Below are 25,077 nucleotides of genomic sequence, written 5' to 3'. Positions count from 1 at the left end.
CTGGCTATCATAGTGAATTTAAATATGTCACAAACTTTTTCTCACACTTGTCAACCCTATTTGCACATTCATTCAGTTCATTCAATAACTTAATCAGATAAGAAAGAAGCATCTCAAATAATTCAACCAAGAGAAGAAAGAACACGCAAGGAAAACATCCTTGTGGGAGAAATTACCATTACTGATTTTATTTTCTCCCTTCTTGTACAAATTTAGGATGTTTCAGTCAAGCACCAGGTAGAGTGGCTACACTAAACGTTATTCAAATCCCTTTCAAAACTAATATTCTATTAAGTTGTTGCTGTGAAAGGCCTATTTTATCAACACTGCTGACCAGATAAGCACATTTTTAAGTTAGCCATAGCAGAATGCAGTGCATTTAGAAGAGCGTAATAAATAAGAAAATTATATCCCCAGTAGCTAAGCTAAAACACCTAAATGCTGAGAGCCTTCAGACAGAGATGCAAACAAAATTAAGATACCAAACTACATATTCACACATTCTGGATAGCTCAAACAGCCTATCAGGTTTGTTACTCAGGCCTGACAGAAGTACGCAACTCAGTGAGGACTTTCTAGAAATGGGCCTAATTCCTAGTCACCATTTAATATAATGAAAAATGCCAGGTGATGGTCTAAAAGCTCTAATTTACCTAGACTATATATATATAATACAAATAATTTTTTGGTTAGGGTCAAATATAAGAATTTATAAGGCAAGCCAATTATTTTTCAATAGGTGACTTAAGAAGGTACTCAGACTAACAGTTTATAAAATGCATTAGAGACAGGTATTATTTGTTCTCCTAAAGTAGTTAGATGACATTCTACTTGGGATAATATGAAACTGGATTATGTATATGCATAAACTGAATTTTGTGATTCATTAAGGAGTTAAAAGAAAAGTTAAGCCCTCTCATTAAGGAACTAATTTGGTATTTTAATTTTATGCAGTTTAAATAGAAGATATAAAGAAACAAAAGAAAATATAAACAAAATACCAAACCTTAACTAAGCAGAGAACATTTTGTAAATTGTTAAGGGAAAAACTGAAATTATCAATATCAATCAAGAATTTTTGGCGTGCCCATTTATTCAACATGATTGGGTAACTGTATCATACGTACGCATCATACAGGAATATCAAGTTTCTTAAAAAAACAGAACACTGAGTATTTAAGAATGTATTGTGGCCTTAATTGAATCCTTAATGCAGAAGGCACTTCAGTAACTTTCAGTGCTTCAAAGTCATGACCATCATCATCACTGTACAGTACTGAAGAAAACATATGTACCACGTACAAACAATAATTTTCAGTATTATGCAAGAAAACCTTTTCTTTAGGCATTTTCTTTCCTTCTATACAATTAAAAATAAAATGAACATTAGTACGGTTTTTACAAATATTTTGTTTATTTTAATGAAGCCAGTACAGACAATGTCCATTTAAAACCCATATCCCAGGCCAAAAAGTACAAATAAAATCAAAAAGAGCAGTGTTCTGTTGTATACACTTCTGCATGAATAACTTTAACTGCTAACGAAAATTAGAACTTTTCTGGGATCTTCTGACAAGGCTTTTCTTTCATCTAAAAATGCTTTCTCTCCAGGGAAGCCATTTTGGAGTTAGTCATTATTCTCACCATTTTTGTCATCTTGACTCCAGCGTGATATTCCTCTTCTTTTGGTCCAGACCCTCAGATTTTAAAAGTAGCTTCAAGTTAAGGAAAGGTAATTTTTCCACAGTTCAGTTCTCTGAAAAATTTCCATCTCCTACTGAAAGTCATAGTCCAGGAGTGAAGCAATCACATGCTAGAACTTCAGGGCCAATTGGAAAGTCATTATGAACACTCGCATTAGTTGATCTTATTTATCACAAGCCTGCAAATGCACAGTCCTGGAAAAGGTGGCCTCTCTGTGCACACATGTAATTTTTAAAAACGAGAGGGCAATATGAAGGGAGCTGAGGTTTGATCACCAAAAATCAGCACAATGAAAACAAACAATAATGAATATAATGGGCACTAGAATTCAAATTACCAGAGGTTTTAAAGAGACGGGGTGCCAGTTTTCAATTGTTTTGAACACCACAATACAAAAGAACTATTTTTAAAAATAAAAAAGAATTAAGGGAAAAGAAAAAAAATAAAAAGAATATCTAAACCGTTGAATGACCCCCCGTTTGTTCCTGATAAACTTCAATCACATCTTCTTCCTCCATTCCCAGCTGTAAGAGAGAAGAGGGTTAGTAGAATATAAAAGTATTATTTTTTAATTGGTTACAATTATGTGGCCAATGTGTTAAAATTCAGAAAGATACAAAAGTGACCCAGTTATCCTGTTCTAAAATTAAGAATCCCGTTTCCTTCAATCTAAAGAACAGAGAGGTATATCTTTCTTTTTGATAATGTCTGTGAAGTCATTCATGTTACTTTGCTGAGCCAATTTCACTTCCCCATTTATTCACCACATAAAATTTAAGTATTTTTGAAAAGTACCTTAAAACAGTATGAAACATGTATTTAATAGCTGAAATAGTTTGATGGCATACTTTCTAAAAAGCATCTTACTTCTAGATGTAATTACATGACAGAACCACCTCTTTCAAAAAACCTAATCTCACTTTGAAATATGTGGCTCTAGTTAGAAAAATACTGCTTAAGGATTCATTTCTAAGTGGTTTACTTTGTCATCTACGATTCCTTCTGGCATGTTAACTATTATTTTCTTTGCTAGTGACCACTCTTAATGCAAAGAAGTTACAATATAGCTAGTCTTATTTGACACCTTCAATTTTAAAAGCTAGATTTTTCAGGCCAACCCTTCTCAATTCTTACAGAAAAAAAAAGTTCCTTTAAAATGCCTTTTACAAAACATTAAGTATAGGTAATTATGGGGTTTCTTTAAAATGTGTTTTATATGCACTGAAATACTCTGGAATCTTTATCTTATAGACGTTATTAATAATGGTTGCCTGAGAAATGGGAATGCAGAAATATCCAGGGTGTGTTTATTTTCCTTTTTTTCATTTTTTAAATTTTCCATTTTACATAATTTGGTAGTATGGTTTTTTAATATTTTTATTTTTAACCATGAGTATTCTTTATTTCAAAGATAAAGGAGTATATAAGGGGGCTTATGTCACATAGAAACCCAGGTGTTAACCTCAATGAGGCTTGTAAAGGACAAGGAATCTGTTGATTCTAGCGTGCAGCCACAGTTAAGCAGCACTGTAATAGGCAGACTGGAAACAAAACCTAGCATTGTTTCCACTTAACTATAACGGATCACAAGAACAAATGAAAAATAACATTTTAAAGGAAAGCCTAAGATCAGTAATATCTAATGAGAAAAGTTATATATTTTATAGTGAGTTCTTTGTAGAGTTACAAAATGTGAAAATTAAAATATTCTAAGAAATCTAAAAATAAAATACAGACTTATGTGGATTTAGAATTTTTTACATGATTAACTGGCTCTAGCATTATGGTTGTGATACACATAAGAACATTAAAATAATTATTAACTGAAGATGCTACTAAAATTTAATTTTAATTACACATATAGCCTGGTAAATACCACAAAGAATAAAATTCCAAACATTACAAGGAACCTTTATAACAGGAAGGAAGCACATGTCCTCAAACTATGGTTAATATAAAGCCATCAGCTTTAAGGAGCACTTTAACAGAGATGAGTGAACACAGTACAAAGAGGTCACTCCCTAAACATTTACTCTCTCCCACTGCCCCATTAGTCTTCTAAAAAGATAATCTCTTAATGATAGTGAGGGAGGTGTCATTAAAATGTATTAAGTATCTACTGTGTTGCAGAGATTATGCCAAGTTAGGACAGGGAAACTACAAAATAAGTTTAGAATATTTTGTGCCAGACAGTAAGGAAATACTCAAGAAAGTGGGTGGATATTAAACCTATAGGGAAAACTTTGATGAAAAAGAGGTTAGTCACATAGTCTCAAAGTATGTGCCCACAAATTACTTAAGTATAACAACAACAAAAAAAAACTAGTAACTACACAGTAAAGAAAAAAGACAACCATTAAACTGAGTGATAAAAATTAACATCACCAGTAAGGGGCTTCAGGAACTCCATATATTACACCGAGAAAGACACATCACCATTTATGTAGTAGTCCAGCCAAAAATACACAATCTAGTCATGAGGAAACAGAACAATCCAAATCGAGGCACTTTCTGGTTTGTATTCTTCAAAAATGTAAATGTCATAAAAGACCAAGGCAGACTGAGGAACTGTTCCAAATTACAGATAATTAAAGAGACACCTAAATAAAACACGTTGATACTGAACTGGATCCTGTGACGGATGGTAACTTTACAATGGATAAAAAATCTGGGGTTACTATCTTAACTAAGTGACTGAAGTTACTATTACCCATAGCGGGACAAATGGACATCACATAACTCCTGATGTGATGTACTTGGAATTTCACAGCTTCACTCTGTGCTACTCCCACCAAAAATGCAAAACTGAATCTAACCATGAGGAAACAACAGACAAACCCAAATTGAAGGATACTGTAAAATGTAACTGGCCTGAATTCATTAGAAAAAAAATGTCAGTGTGATGAAAACAAAGACTGGGTAACTGTTCCACATTAACAGAAGCTAAGAGGCATGATGACTAGTTAGAATGCATACTCTTGATGGGATCCTTGGTCAAATTAAAAAAAAAAAAAAAAAAAAAAAAGAGGGGGGAGCTTATAAAGGACCTTATTGAGACAAATGGCAAAATCTGACTATTTTTATTGTATATTCAATTACAATATTGTATCAATGTTAAATCTCCTAAATTAGGTAACTATGGCCCTTAGGAGATAACACTGAAATATTCAGAAGTAAAGGGTCACATCAACTGCAAATTAATCTCAAATAGTCCATCAATAATGATAATATGTATATACAGAGTGTGTGCCTTATGCCAATTCAGTACTCAATTCCCACTTCCCACCTCTCTTTTTATTGGGATTTCTGAAGGCAAAATAAGGGAAGTTCAACCCAAAGATTATTGTTCTCTCTGACAAATGATACACCACTGAAATCAGAGAATAATCAAGAAAGGGGCAGTTTAATACCAGTGACCCAAATCATTCAATGCAGAATTTAAAATTTGTCCTGATTCAGAGAAGAAATTATACTCACTTCTTTTGGAGTGTGATTATCAGCAATTCTCTGACCTTCAAAGAGAAACCTGAGTGAATTCATTGGAACACCCTAAAAAAGTAGAAAACATACAAATATACAAATCTTAGAAGAGATCATAGGAACTTTGATGTACAAAAAGAAAATAAGAAAGCTTCAACAGAATACACAGAATATAAAACCAGACAGCTGATTCTATCATAATCACCATTTATTGAGTACCAACTATCTGTTAGGCACTCTCTGCATCAAGTCTTTTATATACATCATAAATTTTCATCACAACAACCCTGGAAGGTAGGTATATCACCCTATCTTCATTTCACAGCTAAGGAATCTAAACATACAGAGAGGGCACACAAGATAGCCAAGAATTTAAGGCCAAATCTGCTCCCAAGTCTATGCATCCTTAACCACTATTCTATACAGCTTCCTCTCAAATCTGTAGCTAACATAAAGATAAAATCAGATATTAGATGAGCAGCCTCACTACCTTCTAACTATAAAGCAAAATTGGTTTTAAAAGATTAAATCATAGAAATTGGGTAAATCATAGTAACTAGCCAGATAAGCTACAGTAAATCTGTGATGGCACAGATAGCACGATAAATATCACAAGTAGTATTAAAATATTTTTTCTAATCACTTACCCACAAAAATAGCTAAAAGGGAACAGAAGACTCATTTAAATAACTTCACTAATAAGTACAAATCAAGACTCATTTTAGTCCAAAAGTACTAATTTTGCTCAATAACTAATATATTAAGATTTTAACTGTGTTTAAATACTACTCCAAAAACATCCAAAACTTAAATCTATCTTCCAATATGTACTATACTTAAATATGTTAAGAGCATGCAAACTTACCCTACATTTGATTTTAAATCATTTCCAGGGTTATATTAAATAATAAACTTAACTGACAAAGGCAGAATATTCTTTGATTTTAATTACAGGATCTTTCAAAAAAGAAGTATCTTACATTGGAGTCAAAAAAATTTCTATAGAAACCAAGTATCAAAATGGAAAAATGGATAAAATCAAATAATAACATCAAGTGGAAAATATCAAATATGGAAAATAATATCAAAATGGAAAAATGATTCAGTATCTCTGTATTGGATAAGTGTTCCATACTTCAGATAAATTAAGTTTTCTATTCCTTGTACAGCAAATATAAGGAAAAAATTACCAAGCCTCCATGAACTAAGTATAGAAACTTTTTCTAAAAACTGTAAACTCTGAAGCATAAAAAAGAAAGCTGGAGAGGGAGAGGGCATAGCTCAGTGTTAAAGTGCATGCTTAGCATGCATAAGGCCCTGGGTTCAATCCCAGTACCTCCATTAAAAATAAACAAATAAATAAACCTAAATACCTGCCCCTACCTCCAAAAAAAAAATGTCTAAAAAAAAAAGCTGGAAATGATTCTAACTTGATGCTATATTATCTCCCCAAACCTAGTACCTTCAATTTTGGATAAGTTTGGTTTTCACTTTGGCACCGTTTCTTCTCAATAATCAACTCCCTCATCTATAGACAGAGTAAAAAGACTATACAGTTTTCTTCAGGGTTGTTGTGAGAAGTAAATGACAATGTATCTAAGTACTTACTAGCATAGTGCACTTACTTAATATATGCTCATTTCCCCTGGTGAGCATTTCAATTTTAGCTCCCATCAATATTACAAATGTCAGCTGGTTGAGCCCCAATTGACAAGACTTTACTGAGTTTAACAATTAACATCAAAAACAAAAACAAATGTTTATTGCCTTACTTATCCTAATACTTAGATCTCTTTTTCTCCTGGCAAAAGTGGCAAAAGTGAGTTTACGTAAGTTACAAATATCAACTGTAGAAAGCAAATCTTCTAAAACTAAAACTTATAATACTTGAATTAATATTAATACAATTAACTTGTTAAAACATATTTTAGTTGTCTCCTATATATACTAATTTCAATTACATTTATTTAAATCTAATTTATTAGTAATAATAACAATTGGTAACATCTGTTGAGCATTTTTAGGCATCACATTAAGAGCTTTATGGAGGTCATCTTATTTCATCTTCATTTTACTAAGGAGGAAAGAAAACACATAACTTGTTCAAGGTCCCACAGTCAGATAGTGGTGGAGCCTGAATTTGAATCTAGGCAGGCTAAAGGAATTAGTTATTGATCTAATAATCTAGCTCAGGAAAGTCAGAATCTGAAGACGGTATTAGTCAGACTTATTATTTTTTTTTTAAAAAGATAAAATTCCTTAATGCTAAAAATATAGAATGCATTCAGCAGTAATCTGCAGTACTATGTATAAAGATACTGAACCAATAATGTAAGTACTTAAATTTAACATATAGCTAAACACCCATGGTTAGAAACAGGAAATTTCATAGTGATCACCAAAAATTACTTGTCTTTACTGTTACCACATCAGTAAGTCATTAAGAAAGAAACATTCATAAAGCAATCTTTACAACTACTCTGAGTTACTTTTCAAACTAGTTCCACATACTTTATGAATTCAAAATTGAAATGGGCCACAAGGGGAAAAAGGCAATTAAACAATATAAGGAGTATTCTCCTTGAGCTGCTAATAGTGAAAAATAATAAAAGATTACTTTTCTTTTGACAAACTTCCTTAAAAGAAAAATTAATGATATATAAAGTACTGAATTTAATACCATAACATACAAACCTGTCTTTGACAGTATGATTCTTTGAGTTTCTTGAGATGTGTCGTCATTTTCACTTTGAAGTGAATCTCACTGCTATCCTAAGGAGATAAGAGGGAAAAAATTATCACTCCTTGTGTAAACTATTTGCTTTGCTTGAAACAAATTATTTAATTACACATACATTACAAATAGAAACACACATCTTGTCACTGGTATTTTCCCACCAAAACATTTTTTTTCACATTCCTAACGGCTTTTATTAAAATAATCATCCTCAAAACTGTTTTATACCTATTTCAAAATAAATTTAGTAAAACAAACGAAGATAATTTTGGGTGGCTTGGGTGTTAAAATTAACAGTGTAAGTAAAAGTATGTATGTCAAAGAATACATTCCTTCGGAATTGCATGTCTGTTCTATTTTCAAAATAAAAGAAGGTGAACTGTCACAAACCTCCAATGAAAACTCAAAACAAAAAGTACCCCCCACAACTGAAGTGTCACTGAAGGTGGTCAAACCTACAAGAGAGACATATACCATAAAATAACAGACTGAGACACTAATTCCTGACATTTTTTTATGTCACAACCACAGTCTGGTTTCCCCTACATGAGTAAAATGAGTAATAACCTGAGTCAGTTAATTGATATTTGGAGCCACAGATAATTTTCATCTACCCAGACTGTCAAGGAAACTATCAGGCAACCATCAGAAAAAAAAAAATACTGACACTTGCATACTGTAAAAATTTCAAAGCCAATCCTTATATATCACATTCACAAATGTGTATTAGTAGAAGTTGCAAGTTCACAATGTTTCTGTTTATGACTATAATAGTTTAAAAAAAAATTCTTATTCTGTGGATTATTTCACAGACAAAATTTCTAGAGCAATACTTCTGCTATAAGTTAAAATCACTTCCAGATGAATTAAAGAGCTAACATTTTTAAATGTTTTAATATTTTTTCTTCTTCTTAGGGAGAGAACTTTTTCCCTAATCTTGACATTGGGAAATTCTTATTTTAAAGCAAGATTTTCATTTAAAAACCACTTAAAAAAAGAGAGACTGATAAATCTGACTTAATAAAAATATAAACCATCTATACAGTAAGAAACACCACAAACAAGAGACCTTGAAGAAAATAGTCACTATATATAACACACAAGATAAATCAAGAAAATATAAAGAACTCTTACAAATCAATCATTCTTAAAAAGGTAATCCATGGCATAGGAAAGACATATACAGGCATAACCCATCTTATTGCGATCTGCGTTATTGCACTTTGTAGATTTGTTTGTTTGCTTTTTAACAAGTTGAACGTTTGTGACAAACCTGCTTCGAGGAAGTCTACTGGCACCATTTTTCCAACAGCATTTGCTCCTTGTCACATTTTCGTAATCCTCACAATATTTCAAACCCTCCACCAGCAAAAGGACTCACTGAAGGCTCAGATGATGGTTAGCATTTTTTTCACCAATAAAGTATTTTTTTTAATTAAAGTACGTTCATTGGTTTTATTAGACATACCACTACTGCACACTTAACAGACCATATTATAGTGTAAAACAACTTTCATGTGCACTGGGAAACAAAAAGAATTCATGTGACTCATTTTATTGCAATGGTCTGGACCCAAACCTACAGTATCTCTGAGGAATGCCTATAGATTAATGGAATAAAATTGAGAGCCCAGAAATAAACCCATATTTCTATGGTCATTTGCTTTTAACAAAGATGCCAAGCAATTCAATGGGAATAGGACAGACTTTTCAACCAGTTGTCTGGGAAAAATAGACAGCCACATGCAGAAGAAGTTAGAATCTACCTCAGACCTACACAAAAAGTATACAAGAAGTACTCAAAATCATCAGAGACTTAATGTAAGAACTAAAGCCATAAAAACCTTAGAAGAATGTATAGATGTAAATCTTTGTGACTCTGGATTAGTTAACAGTTTCTTAGACATGACATCAAAATTATAGCAACAACAAAAAATAGATAAATTCATCAAAATTAAGAACTGTACCGCAAAGGACACAACCAAGAAAGTAAGAGACAACCCAAAGATGGGAGAAGACATTTGCAAACCATCTATCTGATAATGAGCTAATATCCGAAGTATATAAAGAGGGGTGGGGGTATAGCTCAGTGGTAGAGCACGTGCTTAACATGCATGAGGTCCTGAGTTCAATCCCCAGTACCTCCATTAAAAAAAAAGAGGTGAAAACAAAATATATAAAGTTATTACAACTCAAAAATAAAGACAAATAATCCAATCTAAAAATGGGGAAAAGATTTAAATAGACGTTTCTCCAAAGAAGATGTACAAATGGCCAATAAGAACATAAAAAGATACTCGTGATTAGCCATCAGCTAAATGCAAATCAAAAACCCAATGAGATACCACTTCACACTCACTAGGATGACTATAAAAAGAGAGCAATAATAGCAAATACTGACCAGAATGTAGAGAAACAAACCTTCACACATTGTCAGTAGGAATGTAAAATGGTGTAGCCACTGCTAAAAACAGTTTAGTGACTCCTCAAAAAGTTAAACAAAGCTACTGCTTTATCAGACCCAACAATTTCACTCATAGATACGTAGAGAACTGAAAACAATGCCACACAAAAGTTGTAATGAATGTTCATAGCAACATTTTTCATAACAGGCAAAATATGAAAACAAACCCAAATATCTACTAACTGATGAATGGATAACAAACTTAGTATATCCATACAAAGACATGTTATTCAGCTATAAAAATGAATGGAATACTGAAATATGCTACAACTTGGATGAACCTTGAAAATAAGCTAAATGAAAGAAGCCAGACACAAATGGTCACATATCATACAATTCCAATTATATGAAATGTCTAGAATAGGCAAATCCATAAACACAGAAAGTACGATTACTGGCTGCTAGAGGCTGAGGGAGAGGAAGATAGGGAGTTATTGGTAACAAATACAGCATGTCTTTTTTTGGGTGATGAAAGCCATCTGAAACTAAATATTTGGGAATGAATGGTTGCACAGCCTTGTGAATATTCTAAAGCCATTTAATTATACATTTTAAAATGATTAATTTTATGGTATGTGAATTATACCTTAATAAAAACTTTCAAAATAAGATGATCACAGAAAATGGGAAAAGGATATAACACATGATTAATAGAATATAAACATAATAGACAAAAAAATTACACCTCATTGATAATCAGAGAAATGCAAAATAAAGTTTTTAGCTATCATACTGGCCCAAAATTGAAAGACTGATAATATCCCATGTTTCAGAGAATGTGGGGAAACAGTAATCTCACTTTGATGGTGGGAGTCCATCAATTTTTTCTTTTGTCCCTTAAAACAACTATGAAGATTCATTTCTCCAACAATTTTCAGCTAACCTCAATTACCTGTTAACATCTCAAGAAGGATCAATAAGATACAAGCCAGAGTCTGGGGAAATAAGGTGCCAAGAAAGAGGGTCGTGGAAAAGCCTGAAAGGCCCTTCTGTTTAAGAGCTATAGCTTTATCACTCAATAGTAGTCACTGTATTTGCCACTGAAGCATGCTAACCAAGAAAAAGGTTTTATTTGGAGAAAATAAGGTGATCTAAATCTGCCTAGCAGATCAATTAAAGGAAACAGTATCTGTCTTTTCTACCTCCAACACATTCATATATAGTAAATGAAATACCATTTTTAAATAACTTGCCTTACTTAAATCATTTTTTCCTGTGTGTCAGAAATTATTCACATTCCAGAGTTACAGGGAAAAAAATGAAGCTCACCTGTCCAATGACTTTGAGTTTAATGTATTCTCCTTCCTTCTTATCCCCCAAGTCCTCAGTTGAAGGTTTTGCCTCCTGAAAGAAAAGTATATATAAAGGTAAAAGTTCTACATGCTATTTAATTACTCACTTATGAGTACCCATTACTTTCATTTAGGATACAAAATTTGCACCTGAAAATACAGCGAGCATTTCTTTTCTCTGCCAGCCAATTAAGAAAAAAGGTCGTAAATCAATTACTGTCTCAAACACCAGATCACTAAAAATCAAGAAAGAAGTCTCTTTTATGATAATCATACATTAATGGTTCTAAAACTTTACCGGGCATCAGAATCACCTGAAGGACTTGTTAAAAGACTGCCAGGCCTCATACCCAGTTTTTTGTTCTTTTCAGTCTGGGGTAGGGCTGTAATATGCATTTCTAACTTGTTACCAGGGTGCTAATGCTGCTGGACAGAGGAACAACTTGGAAACCATTAACCTACAGTTAACTCCTATTAGTCAAAGGCAGCTTGTCCTTCATGAATTCTTAACCAAACATTTTGAATCCAAGATTACTTTTTCACAGCCTATTGGGGGAAGTTAACTATTCCAATTACAAAACAGTACTAAGAAATATAAACTAATCATAGTAACATAAGCAAAGTCTATTTAGGAAAGAAAATCAAATAGAAAAGTACTGGCCTAAACAACCCAATCCAAAAATGGGCAGAAGACCTAAACAAGCAATTCTCCAAGGAAGAAATACAAATGATCAATAGGCACGTGAAAAAATGCTCAATATCACTAATTATCAGAGAAATGCAAATCAAAACTATGATGAGATATCACCTCACACCAGTTAGAATGGCCATCATTCAAAACTCCACAAATGACAAATGCTGGAGAGGCTGTAGAGAAAAGGGAACCCTCCTACACTGCTGGTGGGAATGCAGTTTGGTGCAGCCACTGTGGAAAACAGTATGACAATTCCTCAAAAGACTAGGAATAGACTTACCATATGACCCAGGAATATCGATCCTGGGCATATATCTAGAAGGAACCCTACTTCAAAATGACACCTGCACCCCAATGTTCATAGCAGCACTATTTACAATAGCCAAAACATGGAACTAGCCTGATGTCCATCAACAGATGACTGGATAAAGATGTGGTATATTTATACAATGGAATACAGTTCAGCCATAAAAACCGACAACACAACACCATTTGCAGCAACATACATGTTCCTGGAGAATGTCATTCTAAGTGAACTAAGCCAGAAAGAGAAAGAAAAATATCATTTAAGATCACTCATAGGCGGAATCTTAAAAAAAAAAAAATACAAAACAGAAACAGACTCACAGACACAGAATACAAACTTGTGGTTGCCAGGGGGATGGGGGGTGGGAAGGGACTGGGATTTCAAAATGTAGAAGAGATAAACTACATTGTACTGTGTAGCACAGGGAAATATATACAGGATCTTATAGTGGCTCACAGCGAAAGAGAATGTGACAATGAATGCATGTATGTTCATATATAACTGAAAAATTGTGCTCTACACTGGAATTTGACACAACATTGTAAAATGACTATAATTAAAAAAAGTTTATATATAAAATAAAATAATTAGACTAATTTTTGCAGAAAGAAAGAAAGAAAGAAAGAAAGAAAGAAAGAAAGAAAGAAAGAAAGAAAGAAAGAAGAAAGAAAGAAAGGAAAGAAAGAAAGAAAGAAAGAGAAAAGGAAGGAAGGAAGGAAGGAAGGAAGGAAGGAAGGAAGGAAGGAAGGAAGAAAAGTACTGGCCTAACATACTCTTGAATCAAAACAAGTCAGTTTTATATTATCTACTATTTTAGACTGTCTGAAGCAGTATGTCCAATTTTAAAAGATTAGGCTTGGCTGAAAAAGTAGGGGAGTTAAACTGGAATAAGAAAAGAAGCACAAACAAGGGAAGTAGTAAAAGGAAAAGAGGAGACAAAATTAGAAGACAGAAGAAAAGAGTATAACCCTCTTACAAATTATAAAATAATAAATTATACAATAATTTTAAATAAAGGGATACTGAAAAGAAAATGAAGTTAGAATAAACTAGCTGAAACAACATTGCCATGAAGTATCTAACAAAAGTAAGGCATTTTTAGTAAAGGGGGTAGCTTTGGTAAATTTCACTCACTAGTGTGATAAAAGCAGCTTTCCCTGCACTTTACCTTGTTCTGGCCACCATATTATCCACTTATTTAAATACATACTCTTTTATTATTTGTAGCAATTTCAAACTGCTAATCCACACTTGATGAGAATATAACCAACTATACTGTATTTCAGAAATAAAACAACAAGGTCCTCACCTGTTTATCTCATGCCAGTAACTTAAAACTAACAAACTCTTAAACATTCAAAATGTAACAGAACATAAGAAGTAGCTTTTAACTTTAAGACACAGGCATAGAGTCCAGGGAAATGCTTAGATAACAGAATTGACTTCATTAGTGTGAATCCTTGCCTGTTTATCATTCTGCAGTGCTCAACATTTGCTGACTACTGCATATTATGGCAGCAGGCAAAATTAACCTTCTTTAGTGAGACAGTATTTCACCTGAAAACTAGAAGACTGTCTTCAAACAGTTTCACCACAACATTTCTATGAATTTACATTCAGAGCAAACAGCTGCTTCTTCCTTTAAGTATCTAGAGAGGGCAAGGACAGTTTATTCCATGCAGTGAAGGGTAATAAAGAGCAAAAAAGCCCTGAGTCCTCCTTAACTGAGAAGAGGTGTGAAGAAGCTTTCTATGAGTTAGCACAACGGAAGAGAATATAACCCTCCAGCAGGAGCAGCGATACATCAGCACAGTGGAAGTGATTTTGCTCCAGTATTTCCTAGACAGGGTAGCAATAGAGGCAGCTCAGAACAAAAGGGTTCTTTTCCAACCCATCATCCACACTGCTTCAGAACTCTTTCTAAAGCAGTTTCTCTGACTGTATAACTACCCCTACCAAAAAACATTACTAGCTTCCAGTACTCTAAGGCCTAGAACCTAACTCCACAACATCACATTTGGTTCCTCATTACCAAGCTCTATTCTCATTTTTCTCTCACCATTTTCTTTACAAACCCAAGGAGTCAATAAAATTGGACTATGTGCTGTTCCACGAATGTCTATAAACATTCTTCCACTTTCAGCCCTTTGTTGTTTCTGCTTCACTTACCTATAATACATACCCTCCCTCAACTTCTCTTGAAATCATCTCACATTAATCCATCCCATACATCATCTGAAGTACAGTACTAAAAAAACTCTTCTAGGAACCACAGCATCCTTCAACCTTCCTATTGGGATTAAAACTTTCCTTTAATGCTCCTATTTGCAATTTATTCATATCTTTCACAGCATTTATTCTCAATTTTAAAACACTCCCCTTTACTGTTTTCTTGAGTTGTTGTCCTCATCTTTTTCTTCAAACTTCTTACGAGTACTCAGCATTTGCTATTTCCACTTTCACCCTCAACTGCTGTAATCTGGTTTATACCCCACCATTCCACTTGACTTGACACTTCTCTCGCAAAAGTTACCAGTTCAAATCCTTATTGCTAAACCCAATGGACAATTTCAAGTCTCAAAATTTAACTTTTCCAACACAATAGATATTGATGACTTCTTCCTTGAAAACTCTCTACCTCTGGCCTCCAAGATTCCACTGCCTCCTCATCTTGGCCGTTTCCTTAAATGGTAGTGCTCCTCTAGATTCCTTGTCTTCAGTCCTCTTCTTTTTCTTTGTCTTCCTGGGTGACCCATGGGTACCTCAATTTAAGTGTCCAAAACTCAATGCATTATCTCTGACTCCTATTAACTTTAACTCTTCTTCCTGAAGACCAAAATCCAAAAAAGCTACAACTCCTCCTGGATTCCCAATTACAATAAATGGTTACCATGCACTCAACAGCCCACCACAGAAATTAAGCAGTCACCTTGGCTAATCTTCCTCTCTTAAATCTCACACTTAATCATTCATCATTCTGCCAATTTTATCTCTTAGTGACTCTCATTCTCTCCATTCCACTGCCTTAGTTCAGGCACTCACTGCTGTTCATTAACATTACTGCAACAGCCTAACAGATGCCCCAAGTCTAGCTTTCTTTCAATTAATCCTTCCCAACTACAACCAGAGTCATCTCTCTAAAATGCAATCTGATCTGCCCAGAAATTTCAGGGTTAAGCTCAAACTCCTTAGCCGACATACACTGGTCTTCCATGTGTTGGTCTCTGCCTAGCAATTCAGGCTTATTCTTCTGTCTATTTTTCTGTCTCTCTTATTAATATCCTTTGCTCCAGCCATACTGAACTATCTACAATTCCTTAAACATGGCACCCTCTACCTTAACTCCACAATCTCTGTACATGTTGATCACCTCTGCTTCATATGCCCTTTCCTACCCTATTCCCCTTTCAAGACCACTCAGGCATCACTTTCTACAAAATGATTTCCCTGATCACCCTCTTAAATGTTCCCACACTGCTTAACTTACTATAACCACATGTTTGTTTATCTGCATCTCCCACCAGATTAAGTTCCTTATTGCCATGTCTTATTCTTTGTATTTCTGGTCAAGCAGAATGTCTGGTACTTTGAAGATACTCAATATGCTAGTTAAATAAATTAATGTTTTCAGTGACAATTTGGTATGTCTTGCATTCCCTATTAGTTTACAAAGAATGATTATAAAAGTTTTTATCTTTATAATCTCTATTGTGTCAGGCAAATACCAGGCAATTACTTAATGCTTGCTGAATTAAGTTGACAGCATTATTTTCTGTATCATACCACAAAATTTTGCTAACGCTTCATACTTCTACTGTACACAATAGTCAGTCCAAACAAAAATCTTTTCAGTGTTTTACATTCACAGTTGGGAATAAGATAATTTGTTTCAATTTCATAAGAACATGTGAACACTAGGACTTGAAATTTCCAAAATTAAGCTGCCATTTTCCCTAGTCACTCCGTTTTGGTGATGTCTTCCCAACTCTGAAGCACTAGAGCAATGTCACATGTGCCCACTTGTTTAATAGCTTCATGCTTGCCTAATGCAGTCATCCAACTTTTCATGAGCTGCCTTTTTTTCCCTGGACAAACTAGCCTGGAAAATGAGAAGATCTTGGACAAAAAAGGCCAAAGTTTGTCACCAGTGATCTCAATGTCTTTTGTATGCCTTCTTCCCTTCTCTCCCTTGTACAAAAAGCAGCCAATACAGAATGATATGGCACACTAGTCACTAAACAGTGAAAGCTTTCAGCACTGGGTCTGGGACAGTAGGTCATCAGAGAAAAGAGAATCCCAGAGAGGGTGGGTTGATTTGGCTGGAAAGGATACACAGCCCCAGAGCAGAAGAATCTGGTAATGTAAAGAAAGTAAATGTATGTACAAGACCAAAGTCAGGAACTGGAAACCTCTAAACTTTCAGGTCTGTGTCATCTAGAGACTGAATCATGGTAACTGGAATGGTAAAAGGAATTTATCAGGTACCAGGCACTACCCACTGTTCTTTCCAAGATATAGATGAAACAGCTTAGAAATAGAAGGTGGCTGGATCTGAAAAGAACTAGACAGGAGAGGACAGAAAACACAACAATCCTCATTTTAAAATGTACAAAATTCAAGAGAAGGATTTTATTGTGCCATTTCAAAGTCAAAAGAACAAGAACTTTGCTAAAAAGCACCATGGCAATCAGTATGTAGACAGTTCAATCACAGAGAGCACCACACTTAACTACCCCGAATCTGTCACTGTCACTTGTTCATTCTTCTGGTGGGGGGAGGAGAGATTCTGGGGAAGACCAAATCAAAAATAATCCATTTACTCTTTATTTGATGACATTAAGAAATCTGTTCAATTTTAAAGATGTGATAACAGTATCCTAGTTAAGTTAAAGTCCTTCTCTTTTAGGCATACATATTGAAATATTTATGGATGAAATGATACAAAGTCTGGGACTGGTTTCAAAATAATATGATAAAGTAGAGTGGGGTCATGTAGATGAAATAAGATAGGCCAAGACACGGGTATATGGGTACAATTATATATACATTAAAATTTTCCATACTAAAATATTTCATAAAAAATGCAGTTTCCAAAAATTGTTAACCATCAGTCTTAACTATGCAGCAGTTTATTTCATTTTATTTCCTAGTGAAGAAAGCTCAACAAGAATTAAATTGGATAATTCTAATAATTACATCCATTATTAAAAGATACAGACCCCCGTATTACAATAGTCATCTCCCTCATACTTCAATGATTTACCACAATTCTAAAAACACAAAAATATACATATATTTTGAGCTCATGCTGCATATGTTCAAACTTAATGAGACAGTACTAGACATTTGGAATAAAACTGATCACGCTTAGCTCCATAACTTCAAGGTGTAAGTCAAGCTTTCAAGACACTGAGACTCCTGTAAATTTATATTTAATACTAGAATTGTGGTTAAATGCTAGATATAGACAGACAATTTCTCAGTAACTAAAAATTATAACTGAAAATCCCATTGGTTGTATAAACCCTACTCTCTTCACCTAGACTATGAACCTATGCAAAGCCTAGAACAAACTGGCTTCACTGTATCCAAAGGTACTAGCACACAGGTTTAGAGGCATGGCACAGACATTGTTAATCACCTACCCAATATCCATTCTGCCCTTCTTCCTTCCAAAGGGAAGACTAAATTTGCCAGCCAAACCTCCCCCACCTCCACCGTAGTTCACAGCTTCTCTTATGGTCACGAGATGCAGTGCTGGTCAGTGAGATAGAAGGTGACATACTTTTTGCTGGTACGTACTTTTTGGTGTACTTTTTCTGTTTGCTCCATTGCTTTCTCCTGCCTGGGACAAAGGCATAAAGTAACCTTTTTGTGCCCATAGGGCACAAAGTATCAGAGTGAAGACATCTGCTAAGGATGGAGGAGAAAGGAGTATGAAGGCACAGTGAAGCTGCCTTACCATCTCTGAACTAGTAACTTAAATGTGGACTTTTTGCTTCATCAGAAAAACAAACTGCATACTTGTTTACCCTACTATATATCAGACTTTCTGTTATTCAGTCCAAAAGCAATCTGAATTGACACAGGAAGTTCTCTAAATAGGTAGCATTTAGCTTATGTTAAAAAAAAAAAAAAAAAAGCTCCTAGAAAAGCTACCTTAATGTGCATCAAAAGCAGAATAGTTAAATAAATTATGGTATAGTCACACAATCGAATGCAATTTAGCAATGAGATTTAGCAACATACAACTATATACAATAATATGGACAAATCCCCAAACAATGCTGAAGCCATAGACAGAAACACATACTGTATGATTACACTTATACAATGTTATAGTGTATAAAAACAGGCAAACTAATCTGTGTTAGTAGTCAGACACTCTTAATTTGGGCGCTGGCTGCATGGATGTGACCAGTTTGTGAAAATTCAGCAAACTGTACAATTGTGTATACTTCTTCATATATATACTAATCTTCAGTAAAACCTTTAAAAATAACTGGCCCAATACACTGAGAACAGTGAGTCCAGCAAACAGAACTCCACCCTTCCTTCCTTAAGGTCTTTTCCTTCAGATTCTCAATAGCTCAGTAAAGGCAATCAAATACAAAAAGAATATTCAAAATATAAATGTATAACAAATGCAATACATCTTTAAATAAACCTAAGTGATGTTGCAGGAATTCCAATTTTAACTGTAAAACCAAGGTGCTCAGTAATACAATCTGTGTGAACTTACATGACTTCTTAAAAGATTAAGAGAATTATCTACCCCCCGAAACCCACAATTTCAATAAATTCTAAAATGTGATATCAAACACGACTTAGAGAAAATTATCCATAACAATCCCAATGTCCTAGAAGCAAATGATTCAATCTTGCAGATTAAGTTACTAGGTCTATCACTAACAGAAGTAAAGAGCAAGAAAGTATGCAAACACATAAAAGAAAAGCTAATGCATGACAACCAAGCCTTCCTCAGGAACAAAACAGCATGGGAATTGAAAGAGGAGGAACAGGAAGATACCTGCTGTTTCTTGTTTTTGAGGCAACCGTCCATTTCTAGGGCCTAGGATGGTGCCCAGAACATACCGACACTCAATAAATACTTGTTAAATGAATGAATATGACCACTCATTCCTTCAAAAACTTTTACTAAGTATTCAGTCACTGTGCTGGACACATGAGAAAAAAAAGAGTGGATAAAGTCTGATTCCTGACTCTCCAAAACAAACAGTATAATGAAGAAAGGCACTTACATACACAATTGCAACACGATATATAAAAGCTATAATAGGAACACTCTTAAGTGCTATGGGGGGTAATGAGTGTCAATGAGTTTGTAAAATACTATTAAATAATGTTCAGATAACATTTTCTTTTAAATGTTTTATTATAATCTATATGTTTGCAACATACACTAGCAGCACCTCATATATCTATCATAGAGAAGACAGACTACTATTCCTCTCTGAGGGTATGGAATGCTTAATATATGTATCATTAACTAGAGGCTCCAGTCATAGCTACAGTTTGCCATACTTATTTTATGATATAAATAGCATACATAATTAATGAATTTTAATATATGCCAGTTTTTCATATTCTTCTACTATCTCAAGCTAACAGATCAGTAAACATCAACAGCAATATAAAGAGCACTGCAGACACAACATTGTAAAATAATTATAAATCAATAAATGTTAAAAAAAAAAAAAAAACTGCAGGGAATAATGCTATCCTAACAAAAGAAACACAATTAATGTGGTAGATTAAAGATCTACACCATGCTGAAGAGAATACTTAAGACCCTTCAGAGAAGTTTTGAGACTATATGAGGAGCGCATCCATTACAGCCCCCAGCCACTTGAGTAATCCCAGCAGACGCCCCACATACCAAGTAGCAGTGCTGAGTTTAACCCACAGAGCCTTGCCCAAATTGCAAATTTATGAGCAAAACCAAAGAGTGTTGTTTTAAGCTGAGGTGGGAAGCACCATGAAAAGACTGGCAAGACCCCCAGGCAGGGCCACTATCTTGCTTTTATGCTTCTGTAAAATGGCTTGCTTCTAGGACAGGGGAACTTACCCTAAGATCGTATTGGTTCAATAGGCTCACTCCTGATTGGTCCATTTGTAACAACTGATTTGCATATGGCACAAACCTGGCTCACTCCTGATTGGTCCATTTCTTACACCTACTCTGCATATGATGTTGCAAAGTCTTGACTAGTAGCCTGTAAAAGCCTGTGTAAACCTACAGATGGGGACCAGAGCTTGGAGTGTTAACTCCTCTAGGCCCACCGGTGTAATAAACCTGAGCTCTCCAACCCTCCCGGTGCTGCTTTGTCTCTCGTCAAGATCCAGGTTGCTGTAACACTTCACTGTAACAAAGCCATAAAGTTTTGAGGTAGTTTGTTAGGTACCAACAGATAACCAGAATTACTTAATGCTTCTAAAATCCTTGACTAAAGATAAAAGATCATTCAATATCTGTCTCTCTCTCTCTCCCTTTCTGTGTCTGAGGTGGAGGTGGGGAGAGTGAACTTGCTAAAAGATTAAGTTAGCATTTGAAGCAAATCAGTCATCCAATTATTACAAATTAACAGGTCAGAATTGAAGAGCTGAAGTCCATACTGCCTTTTTTAGTTTTGGTATAGAAAGGAAACACTATGAACATGAATACAGGGAAGGAGGAAGGAAAAATATTTGTACACATTACCCTTACCAGCTTGATAGTAAGCTCTGGTTCTACACAAGTGCTCAGTTTTGCTGCACGCTGAGATCAGGCTAAAGGAGAGCACCCAGTCAGATCTGTTATTAGTTAAAAAATCTGTTATTACTTAACCTTTTTAAGGGATCATGAACCCCTGATGAAAGCTATGGATCCTTTCTCCCTAAAAAAAATTCACATGCACAAATACAATTGCATACAATTTCAGTGGATTTTCAGCCCTTATGGTTCGCAATCCTCGAGTTTAGAACCTGTGTTAGAGGATTATTCAATAATGATCCACTTGATAATGCTGGCATTGTTAGAATTATAATAAAGCATTTCACTCAAATTCCAAAAATAATTACTTTTCATTAATCACTGGAGAATCCAGCAATTCAAATCTGTGAATTTAACATCCACCAATTTTACCCTGAAATTATTACTCAATTCCAATATCCAGCACCAGGCAATAACCGTCTGAGAGATGCCTCAGAAAACACACCATTCTAAAACAACTTGGTTTATACAAAGATTGTCTTTTGGAGACAGTGGTTCAGTCTCATGCTGCTGATTTGGCACAGTAGTAACTTGGGATTCTTATTCTTGCTCATAAGGCTCATCAGGGTAAGAGTTCACTTTCATACCTCTTTAAATCTTTAGCATCCCAACACTAAAATTGTACTAATTACTAATAATGATGTTAGTCAATCAGCCTAAAGCAACCATTCTCAAACTTTTTGGTCTCAGGACTCTTTTATACTCTTAAATATTATTTAGAACCCCATAAAGCTTTTGTTAGGTTGGTTACATCTATTGAGGTTCACAGTACTGAAACTGAGAAATGTTCTAAATACATATTAATTCATTTTAGATAACAATAAACAATGTATATTAGCAAATAATATTTTTATTAAAAATATTTTTTCAAAAACTAGTGAGAAAAGTTGCACTGTTTAAAATTTTGCAAATCCCTTTAATGTCTGGCTTAATAAAAAGAAGTTGGATTTCGACATTTGAGTCTACATTTCAATCTGCTGTGATACTCAAGGTCATGCTAATCTTTAGAAAACTCCACTGAACGCTCATGAAAGAATGAGAGTGAAAGACAGACAGTGCCCAGTATTATCATGAAAACAGTTTTGGCCTCAAGGACCCCTTGAAAAGAATCTAAAGAACTTGCGGCCTAGAGCCACCTGTGAGTGTCTTAGGTCCTTAACTTCTTCCTTCACATTTCTTTTAAATGACCAGAATTCAAACTGGAGCAATAAATTCTACAATTTACTTTATAACTCCTTTTGTACATTGCTCTTTCATCAAGCGATAACAGATTTTTAACACGCTTCCTTGCAACTTCTGAGCATCAAAATAAAAGGCTGATGAAACTAAGCATTTACACCTGTTCTTTCCTCCCTGGTAACCAAGTAAACAACTATCTAGGGAGATAGTTATAATGCCATTCCCATACCAATTTGGGAATTAATCTAGACTGCTATAAGAAGACCTACCCAAAACTAATTTGTATTTTGGTTTAGCTTTAAAAATATAAACATACATTTTTGTACAACAGAACAAATCCACAAAAGCCTCATTTGCCCTCACCAAGTGGCACAAAACTGAACTGGGTTAAAAGCCAAGGGAATTAGTGTGATAATTTTAAAAGTTCAAGTACACTATGGAGTTGAATGAGAAACAATTTTCTAGATAACTATCACTAAACAAGTAAAAAGTGCAAAAATACTTTAAAAAGTCAAAGTCGTCTGAGCAAACAAAAAGATGTCCCTACAAAAATCTTATAAAGTAAAAACTAGCCATAAACGTGGTTAACTAGAAAAAGGTGAGGAAGAAAAACTTACCACGGAAAATCGAACACTCGCAATTGAGTGTAAATCGCAAGAAAATCTTGATATTAACATTAAAATGGAGTACTTTGCTACAATGGGTGGCTTGCTGCAAATGTTTTCCCAACTGCTCAACACACACGAAGTTTTCCTATCCTTTTCCTCAAAGGTTATCAGTCATCTTCAGGTTAACGCCCAGATGAAATGCTTTCTGTTGCTCTAGCAGTTTTGTTCTACTTTGTTTCTTGGTTATTGAGTGCTCTTACAACTGGAGAGCTGCTGAGCCAATCCCGAGTAAGAAATGGGAAAGTACAAGAAGAGGCCACAGCTCTGCACCCCCACACGGAAAAAGACTCAGAGCAGAGCAGCTCGGCTCTAGCTGCAATCCGAACGGAAAGCAGAGCTATCTAGGTTCCCAGCAACACGAGACGTCTCCCTCCCCCTTGCTCCCACGTCCCCACTCCGGGATTACCTAAAGACCAAGAACCAAAAAGTGGAGTCCACCCACTTTTTCAGGGCCACCGAGCCTCCCGGGCAGAGATTCTCTCCCGTTACATAACTGGGGCCTAGGGCCGTGCTTCTGCAATCAGCCCTCTGGAGAGGCAGGCGGACGGGCTCCCCAGGGACCCTCTAGGGGCGGTGGAAGCTGGGCTCTGCACCTGGTCGGCCCCGGAGAAAAAAGGGGGACGACTTAAGGGAGGCCGCGACCAGAGGCGCTGGGGCACAGTGGGTGATGAGAGAGCCCGGAAAGCGGCAGGGCGGCTCCCGGAGGTCCGCGGCAGGCCCGGGCGTCTCCGGCCCTAGTCCACTCCCCTCCTTCGCCAGCCGAGCCCCCACCGGCAGCCCCCTCCCCCATTCCGCGCTCCCCTCCCCCGCGCCTCCAGCCCCGGCCCCAGCCGAGCGGCAGGCGGACCTGCGGAGCAAGGCCTCGGCCACCGCCATCGGACGGCTCCCAGCCCGGTACCTGGTCAGACATGGTGACGGTGGCTTCACCCGGGGTCTCCGCACAGCAGCGGCCTCGGGTAGGCAGAACCTCGCTCCGGGGTTTACAAATCCGTCTCTCTTCCCCACAGCACAACACCGCGGCCGGAGGGACTTCCGCTACGCCTGGCGTCACTTCCGCTACGCGCCGCGAGGAGGGATAGGGAAAAGGGGAAAGGCGAGGCGGGAAAACGAGTCGGGGGGAGGGGGGCAGCCCGGAGGCGGGAGGCGGAGAGCTGCTATAGCCGTGGTCGCGCCAATGAACTAACAACAGTGCCCTCAGCGCCACCGAGACTAGACCCTGCACCTGGGTCCCGAGCCCGTCTCTCTACGGAAAAGTTCCGGGTGCCCAGTCTCAGCGTTTGGAACCGTACGGACAGCCCAGATTCCTCCTCTCCCTCCGACACCTTTCAGGTTTCTGAAGGCTGAGCCAGCGTACTTCTGTTGTCTCCTCCTGGCCTTGCTCGTCAACCTCCATAAATAATTGAGCTGAATACCAGTGCCTGTTTCCCTACAGCTAACATTTTTGATTAACTATCCAGGCCAAACATATAACCTAAATTTAAAAAAAAAAAAAAAAAGGCAAAACAAAACACGATCCCGTTGGACACAGTTTTAATAACTACTGATGAAAAAGATGCTGCTGAAAGTTACAAACTGGTAGGGAAGAAGAGCTAATTCTGACCTTTGAATTCTGTTGCTGTAAGTTAAAGAATGGTCCTTCTATGAGTTCTTTAAAGTATAAAAGCGTAGAGCATAAGGATAAATGAAAGAGAACTGAGATTCCAGAATAAATCAATAAACCCTCATACATCAATTAATTTTCCACAAGAATACCTAGACAATTCAATAGTGAAAGAGGAC

At 35.8% G+C, this 25,077-nt stretch overlaps 1 protein-coding gene and 1 non-coding gene across 3 annotated transcripts; one reads left to right on the top strand and one right to left on the bottom strand.

Moving 5' to 3' along the window:
• Positions 1-1,390: 1,390 nt before the first annotated feature.
• SUMO1 (small ubiquitin like modifier 1) lies at positions 1,391-24,352 on the bottom strand. Of its 2 annotated transcripts, none has more exons than XM_006189932.3 (5): positions 24,197-24,352; positions 11,655-11,729; positions 7,879-7,956; positions 5,182-5,253; positions 1,391-2,228 (listed from the first exon to the last, which is right to left on the bottom strand). In XM_006189932.3, the coding sequence occupies exons 1-5, from the start codon at positions 24,206-24,208 to the stop codon at positions 2,160-2,162; spliced, it is 306 nt and encodes a 101-aa protein (XP_006189994.1). In that variant the 5' UTR covers positions 24,209-24,352; the 3' UTR covers positions 1,391-2,159. The 2 variants fall into 2 exon arrangements, with proteins under 2 accessions (XP_006189994.1, XP_032335948.1); XM_032480057.1 differs by having other exon boundaries at positions 24,146-24,345.
• TRNAV-AAC lies at positions 9,997-10,068 on the top strand. Its single transcript has one exon. It is a non-coding gene; the product is annotated as a tRNA-Val (tRNA).
• Positions 24,353-25,077: the final 725 nt, after the last annotated feature.

This window comes from Camelus ferus, chromosome 5 (assembly GCF_009834535.1).
Source record: "Camelus ferus isolate YT-003-E chromosome 5, BCGSAC_Cfer_1.0, whole genome shotgun sequence".
Taxonomy (NCBI): Eukaryota; Metazoa; Chordata; class Mammalia; order Artiodactyla; family Camelidae; genus Camelus; species Camelus ferus.
The sequence above is the reverse complement of the archived record's forward strand: the minus strand, read 5'-3'. Positions and strand labels throughout refer to the sequence as shown.